The sequence below is a fragment of the Etheostoma cragini genome, chromosome 4 (genome assembly GCF_013103735.1).
Source record: "Etheostoma cragini isolate CJK2018 chromosome 4, CSU_Ecrag_1.0, whole genome shotgun sequence".
Taxonomy (NCBI): Eukaryota; Metazoa; Chordata; class Actinopteri; order Perciformes; family Percidae; genus Etheostoma; species Etheostoma cragini.
Window position 1 is genome coordinate 15,373,632 of NC_048410.1, and position 22,828 is coordinate 15,396,459.

Genomic DNA, 22,828 nt, shown 5'->3' on the forward strand with positions numbered 1-22,828 from the left:
GGCGCGATGGGCACGATGTAATCTTTCCTAGGACCTTCTTAAAGCGGTGATCAGAGGAAAATTGCTGCTACGACTTAGAAAACAGAGAAAGAGCAGACAATAATTTGAGGTTACACAGTTTCCGTGTGAATTATTTTGTTACTTGGACCTGTGTTATTTTGTTTAGATACCCCAGTATAGTGTGCGTTTGCTGAAATCACTGCAACAACTTAGCCGGCTTCAGATTTGGTACTCGCTGGGTGGGCATTATCCCCATACCCCAGCCAACGTTAGTTAGCTAGCTAGCTAAATGTGCTAGGTTAGCTAGCTAGCTAACTAACGTGAACTGTCGCTGCTCGGCAGTTGGCAGCCTGTGTTCCACGCAACATTTAAACTAGGTACGTTTGCCGTTTGTGTATTTCTAAATAAATTACATAGCCAGTTTGTACAACCAACTAGCTAAAAAAAACAGGTTTGGAATCAACTGTGTGGGACGTTATTAGCTAGCTAGCTAACCTGTGTCTAGAGTAATTGTTGGCGTATATTTCCCTGAAAAGGTAATGTAAACGTTATCTAGATCATTCATATAGCCATAGAGTAAGTGATGTTACTGGACGTAAATGTAGTTCATAACTACTTCGTTCAGATAACGCAATTACTTTACAGGCACTTTGTGAATTAATGCTAAGAGGTTGTTAGCCACTGATTTGACGTGTCACGTCTGATTACAGCGGCTGTTGTCAATTAACTTGCTAATTGACTAGCAGCGTTTGCTAAAACTGTCCCCACATAAGAGTTCGACGTTAGGTGAAATTTATTGGTGTGATTTAAAATGTAAGGCCAGGTCACACGAATGATGCTTGCAACTTATAAAAAAACGTATTTGATTCCAGCGATCTATTGACTAATTTTAGTTATTAGCTAACCTTGTAGGGCTAACTTTGTCCGAATATTTCACCATTCAACGGAACTGCTTAAGTTATAACGTTATTTGTTTCCAACAGGAACAGAGTCACTGTTGGGCTTGAAGCAGTTTGTTCGTTTCTGAAATCAGTCATGGAAAACGATGCTTGTGTAGAGCAGAAGGATGGGGATGGTGATGTGGCTGTGGATGAAGTTAAACAGCTAGCAGCCACAGCTCCTTACAGATACACCAAGGTAATGAGATATCCCAACAATATGCTAAAATAGAAGTCACGCAGCTTTTCCTAACAAAGTTAACCATAATCAATTATTGTACAGGAGGTGCTTCTGGAAATTAAAGAACTACCCGTCTCCAATGAAAGGCCAGATTGTCTCTCTGAGAAATATGACAGGTAAGAATTGGCTTGGATGTATTCTACATTAAACACAGTCCACATAATATTCTGATATGTGGGTCAACAAGGGAAGCAAGACTTATTTATGAAACTAGTGGATGTGCTTCTTTGAGAAACACCAACCCTTTTCCCTCTTTGACACTTATTGAATTAGGTGTCAGATCTTAGGTATGTTTTCCCTTAAACATATGAGCCAATAAGAATGAAAACGCTTAAGTTTTCTGAATCTATTCCAGTGGCTTTCATTTTCTTTTCTAAAAGAGTGTCTAATTGTGTGTGTGGTCAATTAGCTTATGTGTTGTAGTGATGAGTTTGTAGTAAAGTGTGCCTGTTTCATCAACTCTCCTATAGGACTGACTATTTTATCTGCAAACATAGATTTTTTTTTTTTTTTTTTTTCTATTCCTAGCATTTGGCAAGTGCTAATTTTAGTACCTACTCTTTATTTTGATTTTAGTCTTGAAATTGCAGGCAATCCATTTGAATTGCTTAAGGAATTATTGCCATAATGTGTTAAGTGGCTAGTTAAAGATGGGTTTTGTTTAGGTAATTTTCCCCTCACTCGCTACAGTGGACAGGGAAATAAAATCAATGAAAAATATATAAAACCCTATTGATTTCTTCCCATGGAGCTATCATGGAAACTATTTTAGTTGAAAGCAGATTTTCAGGACATCTCTTTTTTTTTTTTAAACCTTTTTCAACAGCTTTCCAAGACAAGCTGTTTGCACAAATGTCCTTGTTATGTCAGTCTTTTGTGTTTTTTTTACTTGTCATTGATGAATTAATGTCATCTCTGCAGAGCCCTGTTTTTCATTGTAGATATCCGACCAAGTAAGGTTTTCAGACATGACTTAATATAACAAATCGCTTGTATTGTAGAAATGACGGTACTCTTCCTGGCTCACGGGAAAAGGTTGAATATATTTTAATGTTGGCTATGTTGATCTTTTTATTAAACACGGTTGTTAGATTGTACAAATTGGTCCCTGAAACAAAGAAGCTGACATTAAACGTGTAGCTGTGCCCATTATTATCTTTAATTTTTGGTGTTCTTAGCCTTTTTTTATATCTAAAATGGTCTTTTACCCAGTTAAAAAAAATGGGAATCATTTGTCAGTCATTTGTCTTGTTGTGGTCAACAAGTTGAGTATGTGTTTTGATACAGTGATGGTGTCTGGGACCCTGAGAAGTGGCATGCCTCACTGTATCCCACTTCAGAGCGTAGCTCTCCGGTGGAAGGTTTTAAGAAGGACTATGTGGATGACAGGGTTCCTTTGAAACGAAGAATCCCAGGTAAATGGCTCAAAGCCATAAAGCTAAAGATTTAAACCAAAACACAGGTCATAAAATTATCTTACTTTGTGGCGCTATGTTAGAAGTGATCTACTGATATGCCATGGAACAGTATAATTGTTATTTAGGAAAGGTTTTGGTAATTGTAATGCTCAGAACTCTTGAATATTAAGCAGCTCAAAACAATGCTTAAACAACTATTTAAACTACATGATGTGTCTTGAGGGATAAAAAGATAATATAAATGAGGCATGAATTAAAAATGTCTAACACTTTTTAAAGTTTTAATCTAGGTTTACTTTTGATTGTGTTGGTTGTGATGTGAACATGGTGGTTAAATCTCCGCCTTGTATTCAGATCCTCGTGAGCGGTTAAAGGAGGATGATCTGGATGTCGTACTGAGCCCGCAGCGACGCAGTTTCGGAGGTGGATGTCAAGGCAATGCTGCACTTGCACAACATGCCCGTCGCCCAATCAGCCCCCTTGAAAATAAGGAGAATGAGAGTCTCCGTCTAGGAGGGGCACGCAGAATTGGCAGTGGCCGCATAATTGCTGCCCGAGTATTTGAGAGAGAAGCCCGTTCAGAGAAAGAGCGGGAACGTGAGAGGGACTTTAAGGATAAACGATTCAGGGTTGGTGTTCATTGTTTTCAGTTAATCTTGTTTTTTTTCCTTAGTGTTCGGACGGTGAGACATTCAATGCATTGAGGTTAGCATTTCTCTTAGACGTTAATGTAAGTAGGGTTGCCAAGAGTTTTTTGCAAAATCAAAAAGCCATATGCCATTCAGTTAGTTTCACAAAAGCACTTGTGATGATTAACAAGTTGGCTTTTTTGGATAAAATAACCGAAAAGTCAAATGTGCAGGAGAAATAAAGCCTTAATTCTTAAATGTTTTTCACTAAATTGATTTTGTCTACTAATATAGTGTCAATTAGTTTTTTAATATATAGAGCACTTTTTATTTTTTTATTTTATTTTTGTCTTGGTAAAATTAGAAAGATTCTGCTCGGAGAGTCCCACTTCAGTGTGCTTTCTCATAAAAAGTTTATTTCAAGAATGATCCCATTATTTTAAATCTAATTATTAGCATCTGAAGGTCTAATCTTTCCACGCAGATATTATTTTGGTTTTGTCTCATTTGCAGAGGGATTTTGGTGACAAACGTGTGTTTAGTGAAAGGAGAAGGAATGACTCTTATGCAGAGGAGGAGCCAGAGTGGTTCTCTGCGGGTCCCACCAGCCAGTCTGAAACGATTGAGCTCATTGGATTTGACGACAAAATCCTGGAGGATGATAAGCGGAGGTCCAAGCGGTCAAGAAAACGGGCAGAGTCCATAAGAGAAGGCATGCAATGCATTTTTGTTTTTTCACCAGTTGGTCAACTGCCTGACATTGTTTTTATAACTATTACAGTGCAACTGCCATTAATTCAAAATGAAGTCACAATCTCAAATGCTTATTAAAAATTATGTAATTGTCAATGCTGCCACGCCCCCATAGCACGTCCGGTTGGCTTGCCAATTAGAAAAAACACGTTTAAGTCCTGTGAGTCAACCTTAGCTACAGCCAGTCAATATATCATGGGAACTGCGGATGCAGGCGACCCATCACCAGGACGTGAACCCCCTCCTCTCTCACTGAAGTCACTGGGTTTCCAGTGAGTTATGTTGACGTTTAAGTTGTCAACCAAAAGCCTGCACGATCTATGTGCGTCTAACATGGCGTGAAGAAGACTGGATTTACAAAAGAGAAACTAGATGGCAGCTTATTTTGCTCATGTTTCCAATTGACTAAAGATAGAAGTTATTGTTACATTATTTTCTTAATGCATGTTTTAAATTTGACATGTTTGGTACGTTGCGAATGAAGTTTAGATATTGCATAAAAGTTTAGTCTTAGATGGCATAGCAAACTGGTTTAATAAAAAAAAGTGGGAATCAATCTGTGACCAGTCAAATATCAAAACAGTCAAATGTAATTGAGGATTTGGAGGAATTGTGGTGTGCCTATTAACTATAACATGTGTGTGTTTTTGTTTGTGCAGTGGAATGTAATGGAACCGCAGAAGAGCGAGATGCTGGTTTGCAGTCTACTGCTGATCAGGAGGTTCCCCACCCTGATGTTCTGCCTGAACAGACCACTGGAGACTTTGACTTCAATGAATTCTTCAATCTGGAGAAGACCATGCCGGGGCTGGCCTCTGTAAGTACTGGGGTGCACTGTGTGGTTCTGTTGGTGATAAAAGTGTGAACGTCACAGATGGAATGACTTATCAGTATAAGCTTTTAACAGTAGAGGTTTTCAAGTGTCTGTCCCTCCTCAACAGACCTCCAGGTCATTTGTTTTATGTAATTTGTCAACCTTAAATTTTAGAGGCTAGATTACAGTTGTTGCATAATTATGATGTAACAAATTAATCTGTTCATGTTTTATAAACAAACAAGCCTTTTTGAATTCAAGTATTAAGTTGGCAGATCATTTGTCAGCACAAGATTACCTCTGCTGCACTGGCCTGATCTCACTAAACGTTCTCTGTGGTGTGGGTATTGTCACTGAATGTTTCACTTTCTTTATTTTTGTCAGTGGGCTGCTGCACGGGGTAAGATGTTAAAAAGGTATCAAGAATCCAAATTTATGCCCATCATTATAGCTACATTAGACCTGCTAAATTGAGGACTAACCAATAAGTTTTGTCTGGGGCATTAAATCAACACAAAGCCAAATAGTAGTGCATTCAATGAGACTGCCCTTATCGTCTAGCACATTTTGTGCTAAATCGTTGGAAAACGCCCTAAACGTAAGTGCCACTTTTGCCTTTGTACCTTTCGGCCTGCCGTTATGTTTCTCAATGTTTCAGTTAACTTTTCCTTTTTTTGCCTTGCAGATGATAGAGGACGTTTTGGGGGAGGGCCCTGTATCAGCTAGCCGCTTCAGTCAGTGGTTCTCCAGTAACCTGAGCCCTTCGGGCAGCCGGTCCAGCAGTCTGAGGTCCACTCCCCATGAAGAACTAGAAAAACTTGCAGGTGAATGATTGGATTTCCCTAAAGGAGCTTTATGTAACTATGTAGCTTAACACTAGGCAAGATCAAAAGCCTGCTTTTTATGAGTGGGGGGTAACAAAGTATTAGGACAACTTCCATCTTTGATTTCAGGAGGTCTTTGGTTTTGTACAGTTATCCAGATAATGCAAAACAAGCCCCTGAATTTTTTTGTTTTTATATAGATTTTCTCTCTTACATTGAAGGCTAACTGCTGTTAACTACTCCAATCCAGTGCTATGTGATTTGTTGGCCTACTTTCTTGCTTTTAATGTTAATAACCCCAAAACACTTTCTGGGTTGATGTACTAAATGTTGGACTGTTTTGCTCTTCTAAAGGTCTTGAACCACGCAGCACTTCGTCTAGCCAAGGCCCTGCCTCATACTTCACACCTATTCAAACATCTGAGTGCAAGGAGAAGGTGGATATCCTGGAGCTGCTGCATAAGGCCAAAATAGACCTGAAGCCTCTTCTTTCCACCCTGTCAGTCAACAAGGCTCGGCTAAGGGAAAGCAGTGAGTACCAGTTCAATTAGTTTATGAGTCAACTTTTTACTGGGAATATGCTGTGCACTGTACATGTTTCTGCATGTACACATAAGGATTGTGCAAAATCCGACTTAAGGGCATCAAATATGAAGTTGGCGTCCAATTTTAAATCTCCCAAATTCAATTTCACGACATTCTCTTAATCAGCATTTAAATTTACTTGTAAACTGCAGTAAATGTTTTTGTTTCAAACGGTGCTACATAAAGTTTTCTGTCCTCAGCTAACTGTGGAGCGGTGCTCTCGCTGGAGGAAGTGGAGGGTGAGATGAAGGGGATGAAACTGGGCTCAGAACCACAGGTGCGAAAGGGGCCGCCTCCACAGAGAGGAAATGGCACGCCGTTTATGGCTCAACATTTAGAGGAGGCTTTAACTGGTGGCTCCAGTGCCCGTCCAAAGTCGCGTGACACAGACATGTCTGCCTTTAACAAACTAGTCAGCAGCATGAAGGCAAGTGGAACTCTGCCAACTCACCCCAAAACCAACACAAACAATGTAAGTAGTTCGATCTATATAGACACTTAACTGGTTAAGTAACAACATTGTGTGTTTTGCAATTAAACGGTTATTCGTACAAATCTATCTAGTGGAATGCTGCACGCAAGCTTGTTCAGCTTAACAGACTAGAAAGTGATGGGCATAAATTTGTTTAAATGGTTTGAAGGTTCTTTTAGTTTTTTGAATGTCTGTATGACAGCTGCAAGTGACCTTTTTTTCCAGTTTCAGAAATCGTAATCTGGTTTCAGTTTGTATTGCGATGAGAACTATGTTTACTGTCATTGGATGAATGCTCATTAAGGAACATGACATGCAGTATGTATCAAAGGTATACGTGAATTGTTGCATGAGGGACACTTGACTTTCATGTACAAATCCATCTCAGTGGGCTTGCCGGGTTGCAGTTTGAGGAGGTTTCACAAAATTCTGTATTTGATACATATCTAAATTTTATATCTGGTGATCACTGATCAATTTTGCTTTAAATTTCTGTTTTGATGCACCTATAAATGCCTACCACATACTCAACATTGGTTACTGGGATGGGTTTACAGTGAAATGGTTGCATCAAACCTGCCACAAATGGTTTCTCCCTGTACAATGCAGCAACCTTCAGACCCAGCTGTGGTGACACTGTCTGAAGCTCAGCTGCCTCCTCGGCAACAGAAAAACATATTTCAGGTGGGTATCTTGACTATCCTTATAACATAATGGTAAAAAATGTTTGGCATAGACTAGAACTTTTCAAATGTCCACTAGTTTAGTTTCTCATTAAAACAGTTGGGCCGGGGCAATTATATTTAGTCCAGTTGGGTCTGAGGAAAGGCACAGCTCTATGGTTTGTGATCAGGTGGTGCATTTCTCGTCTTCCATGTGAACTTATGGAAGACTATACTGTATGCTAGCTGTGTGGTAATACCAGGCTAATACCCCCGTAAAAAAGTGACATGAGACAACGCCCCCCCGCTCCCCCATCCACAATCACCACAAATAGAATTATTTGGGGAACTCGGACAGCATACACATCGTAAAGAAGTATATGGGATTTGTTGATGATAGTCTTTCACTTTTAGTTTAACTGCCAGACCCTAACATTAAAGTCAATTGAGACATGAAGAAATGTTTGTTTTACGTTTGTATTATAGGAGCTCTTGGGAGGTCCTGCACGAAGTGGCTCTCCTACACTACTTGGCAATCTGTTGGGCAGCTCTGAGGGCCCAACAACCTCTGCCCCTTTACACGGTCTACTACACAAGGGCCCGTCACCCCCACTCTTTCCACATAGGGCACCCTCACCTGACTACTTTAACAGTCGGTTGCAACCTTCAGCAGGTAAGTATTTGTAAAAGTAACATGTTGCAATCTTTTTTAAGTCATGTAAAACAGACTTTTTTTTTTTAATTGGAAAGAATGCATATTGTATGCATTAACTTTCTATCAGGCTTTCATGATTGCATAATCAGAAATAAACCCAGAAGTACGTGGACTCTTGTGGGATACAAAATGTTTAATGCATGAAATGTTTGTCGTCATTGTTGCTTCTACAATTTATTGTTGATAATCCGTTCAATATTTAATGATTATCAGCACATGGTGGAAAGCTTTACTTTTTACTGTTTATACAATCCAAAATTATTACAGCTCTGATCGCATGGCGTGAACACAATCTGTGTGTATCAACAGAAATGCATTAGTGAGACAAATTTCAGCGGCTGCTTTACGTAGGGTTGGGTACCAAAACCCTGTGTTAATGTGGCACAGTGCCTAAACCACTGGTACCTACTGGACCGACTAGCAACACAGATCTTAGTGCCACTTAAGTAACTGTGCAACTCTCTGATGCTCTGAAACAGACGTTTAAGTAACGGCATTGCATGCGGCTCTAGTTAACACTACACTTGACAAAAGGTAACATTAGCTTACAATTAGCTCGTATATGGGTTAAATGCTTACAGCTAAACAATTTAAGTATAATTGTATTTTGCTGGAGGATTTCAACACTGGTACGTACTATCTGAAGCTGCCGTTGTCAGAAAAACGGGTGTGTTAATTTGAAACTCTGCTGTAAAATACCTGTTTTGCATGTAGTGTTTTTGTGGTTCAACAGTATTTACGGAGTTATGTTAATTTTTTCATATTTTTAATCAAATTTAAACCATATGGCCTGAACAATAAACAAGGTATTTAATGCCGCTGACTGTCTCTTTGTGAGATAGATAGATAGATAGATAGATAGATAGATAGATAGATGGATAGATATTTAAATCTGTTTAGGCATTGTCAATGTTTGAAAATTGTTTTAGCACCAATATTGGAAAAACACAGTTGTTACAACCCTAAAATTACACAGGTTCTACATAAGCAGTAAGCTTAATATAATCAACTTTTTTGAAATTGTGTTTTAGTTTTCAGCCTGAGCAAAAAATGTTGTACTTATGATTATATGATTATCTCCTGCTGTGCAAGTGTCATATGATCAACTAAAGAGTGCATGTTGGGGGTTGTGCACATTTTAGCCACATCATCCAATATCTTCAGTTTCATTTTTTTATTGGATGGTATTGGTCAGACGAGCTGGATTATGTCATCAGTAGTTCTTTGTTGTAGTTTATTCTCTCCCTCTCCTACCTGAAGGTTTTCCTGTTGGCCATCAGCCCATGCTGCCGGAACAGTTTGCTGATGTACACAGATCTCTCAGCCCTGGATCTGCTGCACAGCAACAGGTAACCAGTGCTTGGACACTGAACTTCGACTAATGGCTTTGTTTACTCAAAAGATATTTTGCACACTAAGTATTTAATGTAAATTGATATTCAATTTGAAAAACCTTATTTCATAACTGGGGCTGTCATTTAAATTTGTGATTTTGATGGTTAACTCGCGATTCGTCAACCAATTTTTGTTCTAAATGTACTTTAAAAAAATCAATTCACATCAAAAGTAAAGGCAAATAACTTAAGACTTGTGGACAGAATCATCTGAGAGGGCTTTGAAACACAATTTGCCATTGGAAAGACCCTCTTTATTTAGCCATTGCTGCCAAATGAGCTGTTTTTTGGGGGGGTCTCGAGCTACTGTATGACTGCCCAATACCAAGCTGTATTACAAAAATCTTTTCAGTTCTGATTTATTTTTACAGTATAGTTACAAAAAGTAACTCATCTTAACGCAACATTGTAAAATTTTTTTTTTTTTTTGAAATTTGGAGCCCCCACAGTTTTAGTGTAATTCAAACCTTCCAGTGGTCCAAAGCTCCTATGTTAGCGGTGTGAACACCAACACTTCAAATCTTACGATAGTGCCGTAAACAATTGTAAACTTCTACTGGAAGTTTGTACTTGCTCACCAAAGTTACATAGTGCTCAAACAGTCAGAGTAGCATTAAAATGATTTTGAAGCTGTAAGGTCAAGTTCCGCAATGTTGTTTTAAGACATCGGTGATTGTTGTTGGGGTTTGTGATCTCTTCAGTTGTGTGAATTTTACTTAACCAGATGAGGGCCCTCTCTATGCCGGTGAATCAGGCAGATCTGGAAGCTCTGGCATTTCAACAGGACCTTGCTCTTCATGCCCACCACTCATTCCAGTCTGGCTACAAGCCACCACAAGAACTATATTTTCGAAATAGGTTAGTGTCTTTTAAAAAATATTTAAATACTGCACACTATGTATTTATGTCGACACAAAGAATTGAATGGGATTAATGCCTCCTTAGCAATCCATGAGCTTCATGTGCTGCAGGACTCCAGACTGCCACCTGCAAATTGATGACATTTTTAACTTTATTTTTTAGTTTTTTTTGGGGGGGGGTATTTCAAGATGTAAAACAAGGAACGAGCGAGTCTACCTAAATTGGCCATTGTACCATGGAGCTGTTACCATGTTTCTGTGAAAATCATGATTTTGCAGTCCATAATGCATTTGAGTGGTGATCCACAGCCAAAAATCATCCCTTCTGTTTATAAATATAGTAGTAATAATAGTAGTTTATATTGTTTATTGATCCCCAGTAGGGAAATAGAATTTACATTCGGATTTTGTTAGAAATCACTACACACGGGCCTGACACCCAGGACCTATTCATGCACAAATGGAGAGATGTCAGTAAGAAGGCTGCCAGTGCTGGACCAGAGGCCTGAGTAGTTGGGAGGGCACCGTGCCTTACTCAATAGCACCTGGCAGTGCACCGGTGGTAAAGTTACATCTCTTCAGCTACCAATCCACACTCTACTTTTGGTCAGTACAGGAACTTGAACAAGCCACCCTCCCGTTGCAACCCAACTCCCTGTGGACTGAGCTACCATTCCATTAAATCTGATTGAACCAAAATAAGACAGATTTTAACTTCTGTATTGATTACCAAGGGATTTAACTATCAAATTTATAATGGGAAGTGTGAAATTGCGTTGCAGGTTGATTTAAGGTGTGCGCCCCTACATTTTCTGCCTATGCCCCAAACATCTCTACTCGGCTTCCGTGTCCTTAGTTTGTTTTTAATTGCGGAGCCCTTTGCTATGAAGAACACCTTTTTTAAATTGGGCTACTTGTTTGGCCTGTTGATAGCAATTGGAATGTTGTCATACACAGCTTAGTGTATTACAAGTTACAGCGGTACAATTATAAAAAAAAAAAAAAAATACTAAATAGTTGACCCAAACCAGATAATATAAGCATTTGCCAGTTGCTTATGGCTGATGTGCTTGTGATCCACAGACTGCAACGTGTTAATCGTTCTCCTGGTCCAGGCCCTTCACCTGCTGGAAGAAACTCTCCAGGCAATGCTGTCACCAGCATGGTGAGCAGAAACTGAATCCTCTATCCTGTCATTTAGTTGTCCTTTGAAGTTAAACTTGGTTTTGCTAGTGTTTGTTTGTTTTTATTTGTTTGTTTTTTTGCTACAGTTGTCTCCATCCTTTACACCCACTTCTGTGATCCGTAAAATGTACGCAACAAAAGAGAAAAGCAGAGATGAACCGTTGAGTCATTCTGAGAACAAGGAGGAGGCAGGACACGCTCAAGATGGTACACAGCATTGTTACCCACAACTTTCTGATTTGAACTTCAGTTAAAGTACAACACTGTAAATATTACATTTTGGTTATGGGATTACAGACGGCAGCTCCCCAAATCTGTATATGGAGGCGATTGATGGGAATGTGGCCCAGTCTGGAGGATTAAGGGCTGGCTCCCAGACCTTTCCAAGAAAGGACCAGGAGCGTCTCAGGCCTGGTTCTGCTGGACACCATACGCCCAACATGGTACCTCCAGGACCTGCCTCTTTCCCTCGTCCCATTTACCCGGTACCGCTGCTATCCCAAGTACCAATGGCGTGCCCTCCTCCCCAGCTCCACCCTAATATGGTTCAAAGAATGTTGGCGCAGGGTATCCAGCCCCAGCAACTTGGACCTGCTCTTGTTCAAGCAGGTTAGTTTTTGGGATCTCTTACACACGCATGACGTGCGCATCAACTATAAATTGACCAGATATTAAACCTCTGACCTTGGTGATCTCTGATGGAAGTCTTTAATTATACACACCAGGTATATTCCCACCACATGTTGACCTTGCCCAACTTCAAGGCTTGCCTCCTGCCCTGCTTGGACAACCGCTGTACCCTCTCAGTGCAACAGGGCATCCTCTTCTACCTCCCAGAGCCAACACTCAGATGCAGTTAGCAGTAATGCAGCAGCAACTTCAGCAACAGAGACCAAGTGAGTGGAAGTTTTAATATTGCGAATCACTGTGGGCATATGCTAGTGGAAGCATTCTCTTCCCCCTCAAAGGATTTGATTACTGAATAATGCCTCAGAGAATAACCTAATAATACTAAAAATATGTTGAACTTGAAATGTATGTATCTATAAGAGCAGAAATTGGTAAGTTTAAACCGAACATCTTTTGAATTGAACTATTTTTCTCATCTTGCAGTGCATCCAGGCATCCCAGGCCCTCAGTCACAAAGCCAAGGCCCTCACCGGACTAATGGCTCCCAGCAACACAGGGGCACCCCCCCTCTAGGCCTCGCCAAGTGGTTTGGGTCAGATGTGCTAGAACAGCCGCTCCCCTCCATGCCGGCCAAGGTCATAAGTGTAGACGAATTGGAGTTCCGGCCATAAGAAAATGGACACTGCTGGATAGCAAGAGATTTTTTTTCTTTTCTTTTGCCCATCTCCACCTCTTTGTTACCATAAAAATGTGAACTTTATTTTGAAAGACGATGCACAGACCTGGACAGTCTAACCATGCCATGCTTATTAGTCTTCAATCTTGAAGTCACTGTTTTTTGAAGATGCTCATCAGCAGAAAAGGGAAGACAAGTGATGGATTTGTTTTGCCGACAGTGATAACATTTTTTGTATTAGGATTAGGCTCTGCGCAGTAAATAATGTATAGGCCCAATTGTACAGACCATGGGAAATCTTATTGTCCCTGTATATAGCGGTTTTCTTTTTCTTGGAATGGGGAAGGTGAAACTAACCTGCAGTTCAACTGACAACTGCAAGGGACAAAGTCACCAAGAGCTGGTATCATTCCTTTGTCTTAGCCAACTTTAATTTCCCATACTGAACTGCACTGAGAAAGGGCCACTGCTAGTGAGAAATGTTGGATTGATGAGTGACTTCAGTGCATACTCTACCCTTTTGTGGCATGGCTGGTGGCCCTTTTTTGTAGATGTGACCGGTTGGAGCATTTCAAGACAACTCCGGGGGATACAGCGAGCACTGGTTGTGCCTTTCTTTATTTTTGTGTTTGTTTTTTCCCCTTAAACTGTATCCTCTCCCATCCAACCTGTCATTGAGAGGGGCAGCACTGCTCACATTGTCAATTTTTTGAGGGTGGTTGGGATTGTTTGGGATTCAGTTTGTGCTATTAAGTTATAAAAAGCACAAATGGAATAAATAAATACAATTCAGTAAAACACAATTTGCTTGATCGTTTGAATGGCTTTGTGTGTCTGTATGAGACGTGTTGCTTTAACTCCTGTTACACTGGACTGTCGGACAGGATTTTTCTGCTTGCCAAATTACATCCATAGGAAGCAGGATACTTAAGTAAAACACAAACTACAACCTTAAAATGTATGGCTGAGCATTAAATGATCATGGATTGTGCTGTACAGGTGTACCTAATAATAAATGGCAACTGAACAAGTAAGAGCGCTCTTGCCACAGCTTTTCTAATCTCATCCAAAAAACATTTAAGGATAGCTGGCGCTTATGGTTGTGCTGTTTGAGACATTTAACTGAGGTACTTGTGCATTCTGTAGTAAACGGGCTCATTTTATTTTTCCAAGCAGATATTGGCTTATTGCATATATTCCAGCCTTAGAAAAAAATGATCACAGCATTGGGAGAATGTGGGCCCACAAGCAATGTCATACAGTATATTTAAGGTCTTAAAGAAATGTCTAATACTTGCAACTATAACATGCACATCATGGTCACAATTCTTTAATCACATTACAGCTATCATTTTACTAAAGCTCTTTTTAATTCAATTGGTATCTGCCTCAAAGACTTAGTCTAATGCAAGCTTGAATGAGTATTTGACATTGTCAGATGTTTATTCAGTTATTTAGAGTGTGGTGGTAGAATGGGTTTAATACAATTTCTAATATTCAGTCTTGTGTTTATGGAAGTAAACAATAACTGGTAGCTCAATGTCTAAGGTATTTAAACTAATTATAAAATGAAATTGTCACGCTAGAGTATAAACCCTGCTCAAAAATGCCACACACATTTCAAAACTGATAATCAACTAAAATTATTTCTACAGATAGTTGATATTTTTCAAAAATACTGCCTTTAGCGTTTTATTTATTTCAGGGGTACCTTCCTTATTGTCTTGTCAAGCCACAACTTACAGTATAGCTAATGCTTTTACAACCTTACTCGCACAGAGGAAGAGGTTTGTTTCGTGTTTGTGGTTGGTTGGGGGAGGGGTTTTACAAACAGACCAGGCAGGAAGAGACCTGAATGTAAACATTGTGTCAAAGACGTGATAGACCCCTGCGGTGTTTGGGCTGTAATACTCATTGATAGCCATTATAACGTGAGAATCGTAAAAAAAATGTTTTAATATCAAACCCTAGAGACACATTTTTCATAAAACGAGCGACCCCCACCCCTCCAGAAACCAGGGTCAAAGTTCACAGGAAGCTGGGGGGCTGCCATTTTTCCCTGCTAACGTTAGATGCTAAAACGACGGGGAGGGTGGTTGGTTTTGGATTTTGTAGCTAGCTGGTATAAACCGATCGGATTCGTTAAACAAAACCCGTCATTTCTCCGACCGTTGTCGCTAACAACCATTGTTATTGGATGAATTCGGCATGGAGAAGGTAGCGGAGCCGTCTTGGACTTCTTCGTACACCTATCAGGTGAGCAAGCACAGTGCGGAGATGCTACACAACCTCAACATTCAGAGGAAAGATGGAGGAAGGTTCTGCGATGTGATCCTACGCGTCGGCGAGGAGAGCTTCCCTGCACACAAAGCTGTGTTAGCGGCGTGCAGCGAGTATTTCGAGTCGGTCTTCGGCCGCCAGACGGAGGGCGACGCCAAGGAGCTGGAGATGCACACTATCAGCCCAAAAGTTTTTAAAGACGTTTTGGACTTCGCATACACCTCTAGGATTGTAGTGCGACTGGAGTGTTTTCCGGAGTTGATGACAGCTGCCAAGTTTCTGCTTATGCGATCCGTTATTGAGATATGTCAGGAGGTAATCAAGCAGTCAAACGTACAAATCCTCGTCCCAACCTCACGGGGAGGAGAAGCCAGCCTTTTCCAGGCCACAGGGGCCACGGAGCTGGGTTTCCCGGTGGCGCAGCAGGATCTGGTGAACGGAATGGCAATGCTGGTGAACGGTCAAAGCTTTGCTAACAATGCACAAATGCATGTGGATGGGAGTGAAGACACTGCCGCCGTGTTATTGGAGGACGGCGGCGGGTCGTCGATGCGAATGTTGGTGCCTGTCGAAGCACTGTCCGTTTCCCCATCAACGGAAACACCGGGAATCACGTTTCAACATGACGCTGGCTCCCCGGGATCGAAAAGGAACAAGGGGAGACCAAAGAAAGGTGTCGGTGTCGTGGGGGCTGTACACTTTAATCACAGCACCCAGAAGGACAATGGGCTGTTTCCATGCGGGACTTGCGGTAAAGCATTTACAGAGGCTTCCCGGTTGAAGAACCACGAAGCGCAACACGGAGCCCACACCGGCGGTGTAAACAACGTCGACGACAGCCTGTCATCAGCGGGCGGTATTTCTTTAATGTCTCAGTCGGGTTTAGTGGAAAACGGCGTGCAGTTACACGGAGGGCTCACACTGGATAACGGCCGCAAACGGGAGAGGACCAGGCGGCATGTCGGCTGTGACATTTGCGGTAAAGTTTTCCGCGACGTTTACCACCTGAACCGACACAAGCTCTCCCATTCAGGAGAGAAGCCGTACGCATGCCATGTTTGCGGGCTCCGTTTCAAACGCAAGGACAGGATGTCGTACCATGTGCGGTCCCATGACGGGTCAGTCGGGAAACCTTATGTATGCCAAAGCTGTGGTAAAGGTTTTTCAAGGTGAGCTGAACTTTATTCATACCGACCGTATATCATGTCTTGTGGAGTTGTAGAAAAACAGTGCTGCAACTGTGCCCCAGTGCCTTAGATTCTCACATAACCAGGACAGGTCTTACTATGAGGTGTAACTCTATCAGCATTAGAGATGTTGCTAGTAACGGAAGACACAACTGTAGCTAGATATTTAGTGGGTTGGCCTACTCACGACCACAAAACTGTAAAAGGACAGCTTCGCATCAAAGCAAAAACCAAAGGAAGCAGTTAATGTCAGTCGTGCTATTCAGAAAGCTGTTTGTCAGCTTTTGAGATGCACAGACACATATTGTAGTCAGCAACTTTAACACGAGGTCTGAGGGCCGAAAACAAGGACTTTAGTTAAACTTTACAAGTGGTCATTCTTTTGAGTTGGCACCTATTAACGGGAGACCTAGTTCAAACCCTGAGTGTGAGGGGCATTATCAGTCATTCAAGAAAAACACTTTCTGCCAACCCTGATACACTCTTAAATGTTGTCATACGCAAACCTTACTTGTTTTGTTGTAAAAAGAAACTCTGAGCCGTTAAATATTACCGTTACGATTTGTCTTTTGAGTCAATTGGGTTCAACCACAAACCAGTTTCCCAGGCTGAGTGCTCTTAGGCTATGCTGCAAACTCACTGTCTCCCCCTACTGTTTTGGATGTTAAAATACGTGCAAGTAATACATGTAATAAGTCTAGGTAATTGCATGCTAATTGCTAAAAATAAGAACAAATCCTAATGTGATGAGGTGGGAGTTTGTCACAGAGCTATCAAAGATTTGTACAGGTCGGATCCCCTCAGTTGTGCTACATTCAAGAAAAAAAATTACTACAAAGTGTTTTTTTATTCTTTAACATTTAAATGCTTTCTGGCATGAATTAAGTCATTAACCTTTTTTGTTACATTTAATATGTTCAGGACTGTCTCCTTACCTGTGTTGTTGCAACACAACATCACAGATTGATTCTGGTCTAGGACCTGTGTTAAATGTCAAACTGCCCTCTCTCTCTCCCTTGTTTCCTATGTTCCTTAACACTATTTAACTGTCCAGTAAATCCTACATATGTAAATCATCTGCACTCTGAGGAATAATTCCTGTCCCAGATATTTAAAATATTACATTCATTTATACTTACTTTAATGCCATGATATACCAACCAGAAGTAAATGTTATGGTTACTTACCACTAATTAAACAGTTTTGTTTTACTGTACTATTATAATTACATTTTATTGTTTACCAGATTTGACTGTAACTAATTCAGTACATAAGTCAGCCTCTGATTAAAGTAACTAAGAGACAAAAGGGTCACCACGCAAATGTAATGGAATATTTAAACGGTAAGCCAACGTGGATGTAATTTAATGCTCACAAAGTCACACATGAATAACTGAGCACTTGGACGTAATAAAGGTAAATTTGCATCATGGATGTATTTAGGTTTGCACAGGAAGGTCAACATCCACCAGAGTAGTACAATCTTAGGTTTTTGGTTGCTGTTCTTCAGTTACCGGTAGTAATTAAAAAAGTTAGATAAAATGAGCAAAATGTAGTTTTTAACAATAGCAGTGATCATTTCTTAGTTTAAATGAGGAATGCTTGTGGTAAGAGACAGGATCTTTAGTGAATGAGTCATGGATGGACATCAAATGTTATTTTTCTTCTTTCTTTCCAGACCAGACCACCTAAATGGACATATTAAACAGGTTCACACAACAGAGAGACCACACAAGTGCCAGGTAACAGTCAGGATTTATATATCAGAATTAATATATTATGAACGCACAGCTTGTGGGTTAACGTATTGCTTTCTGTATTTCAGATTTGTAATGCCTCTTTTGCTACAAGAGATCGCCTCCGGTCACACCTTGCATGCCATGAGGACAAAATTCCTTGCAAAGTTTGTGGCAAGTTTCTGCGAGCTGCCTACATGACAGACCACCTCAAGAAACACAGTGAAGGGACGCACAACTACTGCGGCATTTGCAACAAAGGTAGTTATTCAAAAAACCTCAGCATGCACCACAGAACTCCAGATTGTGACTAAACATTTTTCATTGGTTGTACCAGTGGGCCTGTCTATGTATGTAGCGTTCTTTTTTTTCTCCCCACCCGCATATGTGAAACCGCACCCTGTATGTCTCCTTGAGTGACAGATAAAGATAACTATTGCTTGTTTTTTTAACAACACGTGCTGCGGTGCCCGTTCCACCTGTCCCCGGGCCCTAAAAGGCCCGTCCTTTGACCTGATATCATCGAAGGAGGTAACAGCTTTACCACCTGTCTCCCCTGTCCCCAGTAAGATGCTAATCCTGACCCAACATCTTGGCAGACATGGCCTCATCTCACTCAGACCCTACCACGAAAAGGCCAACATGTATTCCTTTCAAAAAGAATGGCTTGTCCCATTTCTGTGGCTCAGATATAATAAAATGGACAACATTATGCATTGCAATTATTGGATAAAGTGCGGCCAAACCATGGCTGACAACCAGTCGCCAGTCCTCCCAGGATTTTGCTGCCTTTTTTTGAGATTGTTGCGGCCCAAAATGTCAGATTTTTGTGGGAGCTTTTGGAAAAAATTGGGTTAAAAGGTGCAATGTTTTTTGTATTTTTGTCACAATGAAGTTGCGTGAGACAGTGAAAATGGCAAATATACTTGGGTATACTTCTTTAAAAATAAAAAGGAAACTTGTTTTGTGGACAATAAAATACTCTGGGCTGAGTTTTCCTAATAACTTTACCCAAAAGGCTCACGATGCTGCAAATGTTGGTAAAATACCGGTTGCAGGGGGGGGGGGGAACTGAGCAGCAGCTCCCCGCCCGCTGCAGAGAACCAACTTGATTGAAACTTCAGCCGCTTTCAGCAAAACTTCAGAGTGAAAAAAACGTTACAGCGTACATTGATGTTAAAATGTTTGCAGGTTGGCAGGATGGTTTGAAATGTTTCGCGCAGTCTTTTGCTGTACGTTTTGTTGGTGAATGTGAGTTGTTTGTGTAACACACACGCCTCGTATTCATATAACAAACAAGGAAATGAGTATGGCGACGTATGTCAACCCTTTCTCACTACTGTTTGGTCAGTGGCTCTCAGAGTCACATACTGACCCAAAGTCTGGCACGTGGGACTGCTGTGATTGGTTGAAGTAATTCAGTAGATGTTTTATTTGTAATGTAAATTCATGACCCAGTCCAAAAAATTCAGGACTTCATCTACCACTCTGCAAAACCGTAACTAAACGGCTCCACCACTTGAGTTGATCACTATCTAAATGTTGCACATTGATCCATTAATGCAATGGGTTTGCCAATCAAATATGGGCGAGTGCGCGTAGAACGGAACATAAACAATTCTAGCATGAAAGAGGAAACATTTTCGCCTCTACAGCAATAGAAAATCACATCTTACAGTGCGCTGATTCATTTCTTTTCACCGGGGTCCACTGTGTTGACACCTCCACTGTGTATTTACTTTCTGCCCAGACACAGGAGGAAGCATAACCACCGTTGACATTTCCCAAAACTTTGTTCAGGGTGTGATTTGTCCCATTTGCTCCCTGGTTTGATGGTGCCACTCAAATGCCATGCAAATGATTGCTTGTGTCTTTCTGTGAAATGCACATACTGAATTTGATAAATATGTGTGAAAGTTCATACTCGTACATACAGTCTTGGTGCATGCTACATAACTGAAACCGTTTTGCAGGCTTTGTTGGGCATCTGCTTTTTTTGTGCCTGTAGATCCTGCACACTAGAGTCCAATGCCATTCACTGTAGCCTCTACACTAGTATAGAATAAAGGAATGTGATTCGTTCTTAAAGAACATCTCTTTATAATGTGCATCACTCTTTGTTTGCTTGGGGATTTAGATTTTTGCCTCTTGCCTATAATCTAGTGTTGCTCTTTACAGTTAGTTGAGAAGTCAAATTTGAGATATTCATTTAACTCCCCCTGAATGAATCATCAGTGTTGGATCAGTGACATCAAATAGCCAGGGCACCCCACGTCATAGTCAAGGCATTGGGTGTGCCAAACAACTGCCTTTTTTTTGTTTGTTCTTCTGGTCCCAGGTTTCTCCACTGCGTCCTACCTTAAGGTCCATATAAAGACACACCATGGCTCTCCACTGCCCCCCTCTGCCACAATACACACCTTCCCTGAGCCAAGGGGGGAGCTGCAGATGCACAACGGCACCCCTTACCACATGGGACGCCAGTGCTCAGTGGAAGGCAAGCAGCCGGCCGCCCCCTCCCAAACTTTCATGTTTCTGGCTTTTATTTGCTCTGCTGCTGTTTGGAGAAACATGCTGTTGCATCTTTTGTGTATGTTTAAAACACAAGCATCCATCAGCTTGCCAAGCTTTGCTCTCAGACAATTTGTTCAATTTCATGTGCTGGTTGTTTTCTGCTACCTAACTTTCTTTCATTTAGAGGGGGTAACTAGGTGGAAGGAAAACAGCTTGAAGTAGTCCAAACCTGTAGGCGTTGCTTAACTTCTTAAACTGCAGATTAAGTAGTATATGATTAGACATGTAGTCAGTCCACTAAAAAGAGTGCTACACAAAGAGCTGGATATACTAGGGCGTTCGCAGAAGTTTCCCTGACTCAAATGTTAGTATTGCAGATATGACTGGAGAAACCCCTTTATGATGTATCTATGAGCAGTGCATCTGTTGCTATAAAACAAATGCTAGTCAATAGGCAGACCACTCATTTATTCACATCCAGAGTGAAACTACAGTGGAAAGTTAGTTAGACAAGTAGGGAGGCTAGTACTATGGGCACCTCTGTTACTAAAACACTACACTGTTATTTAGAGTAAAGATTTAGCTCTTCATTAGGCTGAAAATTGGTTATGTAATGTGGACACATTTTTTTACTATCATCACATACCGTAACTCAACATGTAGATGTTGTCTGGACTCAACAGTTGACAGTTCTTACACATGAGCATGTTAGAATTTAGAGTGCTAAGTAACTGTTATTTTTTTTTTTTTTTTTTTTTTTTAAATGTGTGTGTCTGTCCAGCATGGCCATGGCATCATATGGTGTCTGTTTCTGCTTGGCTGGTCCATCAGCAGTTGTTCAGCTATGCACTGTGTTGCATGAGTGTCCTTATGTGTCTTTATTTGCCCCAGATTCATACCCTGGAAATTCAGAGTTTTCACGAATGCACAATTTCAATTTGCTCAGCAAGTTACTCTGGCATCGAGTAATGCTGCTCATTTACTACACCCTGGTAGTTGATCTACACCAATCACATCGGTGTATCTGATATAGGCAGGCCCTAGGCAAGCTAAACAGATGATGCCAGTTTAATTTACCAGTTTGCTCCTTGGTAGCTAAGAATATGGGGCTCTGGATACGTCACCCTGTGTGTTGTTCTGATTGGGTGTACTGTTATCCAATTGCTTGCATTGAGATTTTCAAATGCACGCTTGGTGTTGCCACTCAAGATGGGCAACTTTCATTGCTCGATGCCAGACCCTTAATCTTTTGGATTTGGGTCTAGATTTCCAGACTGCTGGATTCAGTGAAACCTTTTGTAGAACCAGTAGCATTAAGGCAGTGAGCACAAACCACAATTGATGATATGGAAGACGAAAATGATGTCTGTTGATTGCACTTGTAACTAGAGCTGGGAATATCCCAATATTTTTTACCAAATACTTTGATATCGATATTGTGGCGATATTGTAGGGTTGATTATTGGTGCTTTCACAAAATATGCACACAATGAGATTTTTGATAAATAATCATCAGTTACGTTGATATAGTAACTATGTGGGTAAATGCAGATAATAGAACATTATGGTGTGTTAAGAAAATTACACCACAATGCAGCCTTTAAAACCAGGAAAAGAAAACACTCTCAAATCAGGATATTACAATATCTAAAATAGCAAGCCACATATATCAATATAATATCAATATATTTCCCAGTCCTACTTGGAACTGACTTCCTGCAATTATGTGAACAATTTTTAAAAATTGGCTAAAGACCAAACTAAGGTTGGTTATCAAATTTATTGATCATAACGAGGGCAGCTTTTGCTTCCAGAACTAATATAAGGTAAAAATAAAAAAATTGATTATAGTCTTTTTGTTTGCCATCTTCTAAATTGCATGATGATAGACAGGTGGCTGCAGGTGTATCAACAAGTACACTGTAGATACTTTCCTTTTACTTTTTGTTGTTGTGCTAGAGTTATTTTTCGAGAAACTGTCCAGTCCTCTTTTTAACTAGTGGTGTTATCATTTTATCAATAGGAATTTATTAGCATTGATCCTATAATTTCTGCCCTAGCAGGTGCAAAAGCAAGTGGAGACTTGCTTATTATTAATGAGTGGGTTAGCAGTTTCTTTTGAGTCCATGATTGAACATTGGTTTCCATATTGTTTACCGGGCAACATGTCCCACTACTCAACAACCTACAAGTCAAAATGTTCCTGCAGTTTGTGTTGAAAGAGTAGTCATGTTTTTCATGTGTCCTTTGGGCAGCATTATTGTTATTTGCTTGCTTAGGTTATACTATTAGGCAAGTTTTCACTGTGGACATCA

General features: G+C 40.6%; 2 protein-coding genes across 9 annotated transcripts in view; both read left to right on the forward strand.

The window, feature by feature from the left end:
- Positions 1-10: 10 nt before the first annotated feature.
- Positions 11-13,614, forward strand: eif4enif1 (eukaryotic translation initiation factor 4E nuclear import factor 1). 5 transcript variants are annotated; one of them, XM_034869948.1, is made up of 19 exons: positions 12-377; positions 984-1,137; positions 1,222-1,295; positions 2,467-2,594; positions 2,952-3,226; positions 3,740-3,938; positions 4,639-4,796; positions 5,479-5,617; positions 5,972-6,148; positions 6,403-6,674; positions 7,284-7,358; positions 7,823-8,009; positions 9,285-9,400; positions 10,170-10,303; positions 11,389-11,470; positions 11,577-11,697; positions 11,788-12,099; positions 12,216-12,386; positions 12,604-13,614. In XM_034869948.1, the coding sequence occupies exons 2-19, from the start codon at positions 1,036-1,038 to the stop codon at positions 12,789-12,791; spliced, it is 2,910 nt and encodes a 969-aa protein (XP_034725839.1). In that variant the 5' UTR covers positions 12-377; positions 984-1,035; the 3' UTR covers positions 12,792-13,614. The 5 variants fall into 5 exon arrangements, with proteins under 5 accessions (XP_034725844.1, XP_034725839.1, XP_034725843.1 ...); XM_034869952.1 differs by having other exon boundaries at positions 9,312-9,400; XM_034869951.1 differs by having other exon boundaries at positions 12-239.
- An 883-nt stretch (positions 13,615-14,497) lies between these two features.
- The window catches only part of patz1 (POZ/BTB and AT hook containing zinc finger 1), a 12,054-nt gene continuing 3,723 nt past the window's right edge, over positions 14,498-22,828 (forward strand). For 2 of the 4 annotated variants that reach the window (XM_034869991.1, XM_034869989.1), the window contains exons 1-4: positions 14,498-16,245; positions 17,942-18,005; positions 18,089-18,260; positions 20,338-20,496. In XM_034869991.1, the coding sequence (XP_034725882.1) occupies positions 15,005-16,245; positions 17,942-18,005; positions 18,089-18,260; positions 20,338-20,496 (1,636 nt within the window). In that variant the 5' untranslated portion in view covers positions 14,498-15,004. The remainder of the gene's footprint in view (positions 16,246-17,941; positions 18,006-18,088; positions 18,261-20,337; positions 20,497-22,828) is intronic. The other 2 variants (XM_034869988.1, XM_034869990.1) reach the window with 2 other exon arrangements.

Excerpts from the sequence above, each read along its gene's own strand:
- eif4enif1 (XM_034869948.1), top strand. The coding sequence starts at position 1,036 with ATGGAAAACGATGCTTGTGTAGAGCAGAAGGATGGGGATGGTGATGTG. Across the intron at positions 1,296-2,466 it reads CTCTCTGAGAAATATGACAG|TGATGGTGTCTGGGACCCTG; the intron begins GTAAGAATTGGC and ends GTTTTGATACAG. Across the intron at positions 4,797-5,478 it reads CCATGCCGGGGCTGGCCTCT|ATGATAGAGGACGTTTTGGG; the intron begins GTAAGTACTGGG and ends TTTGCCTTGCAG.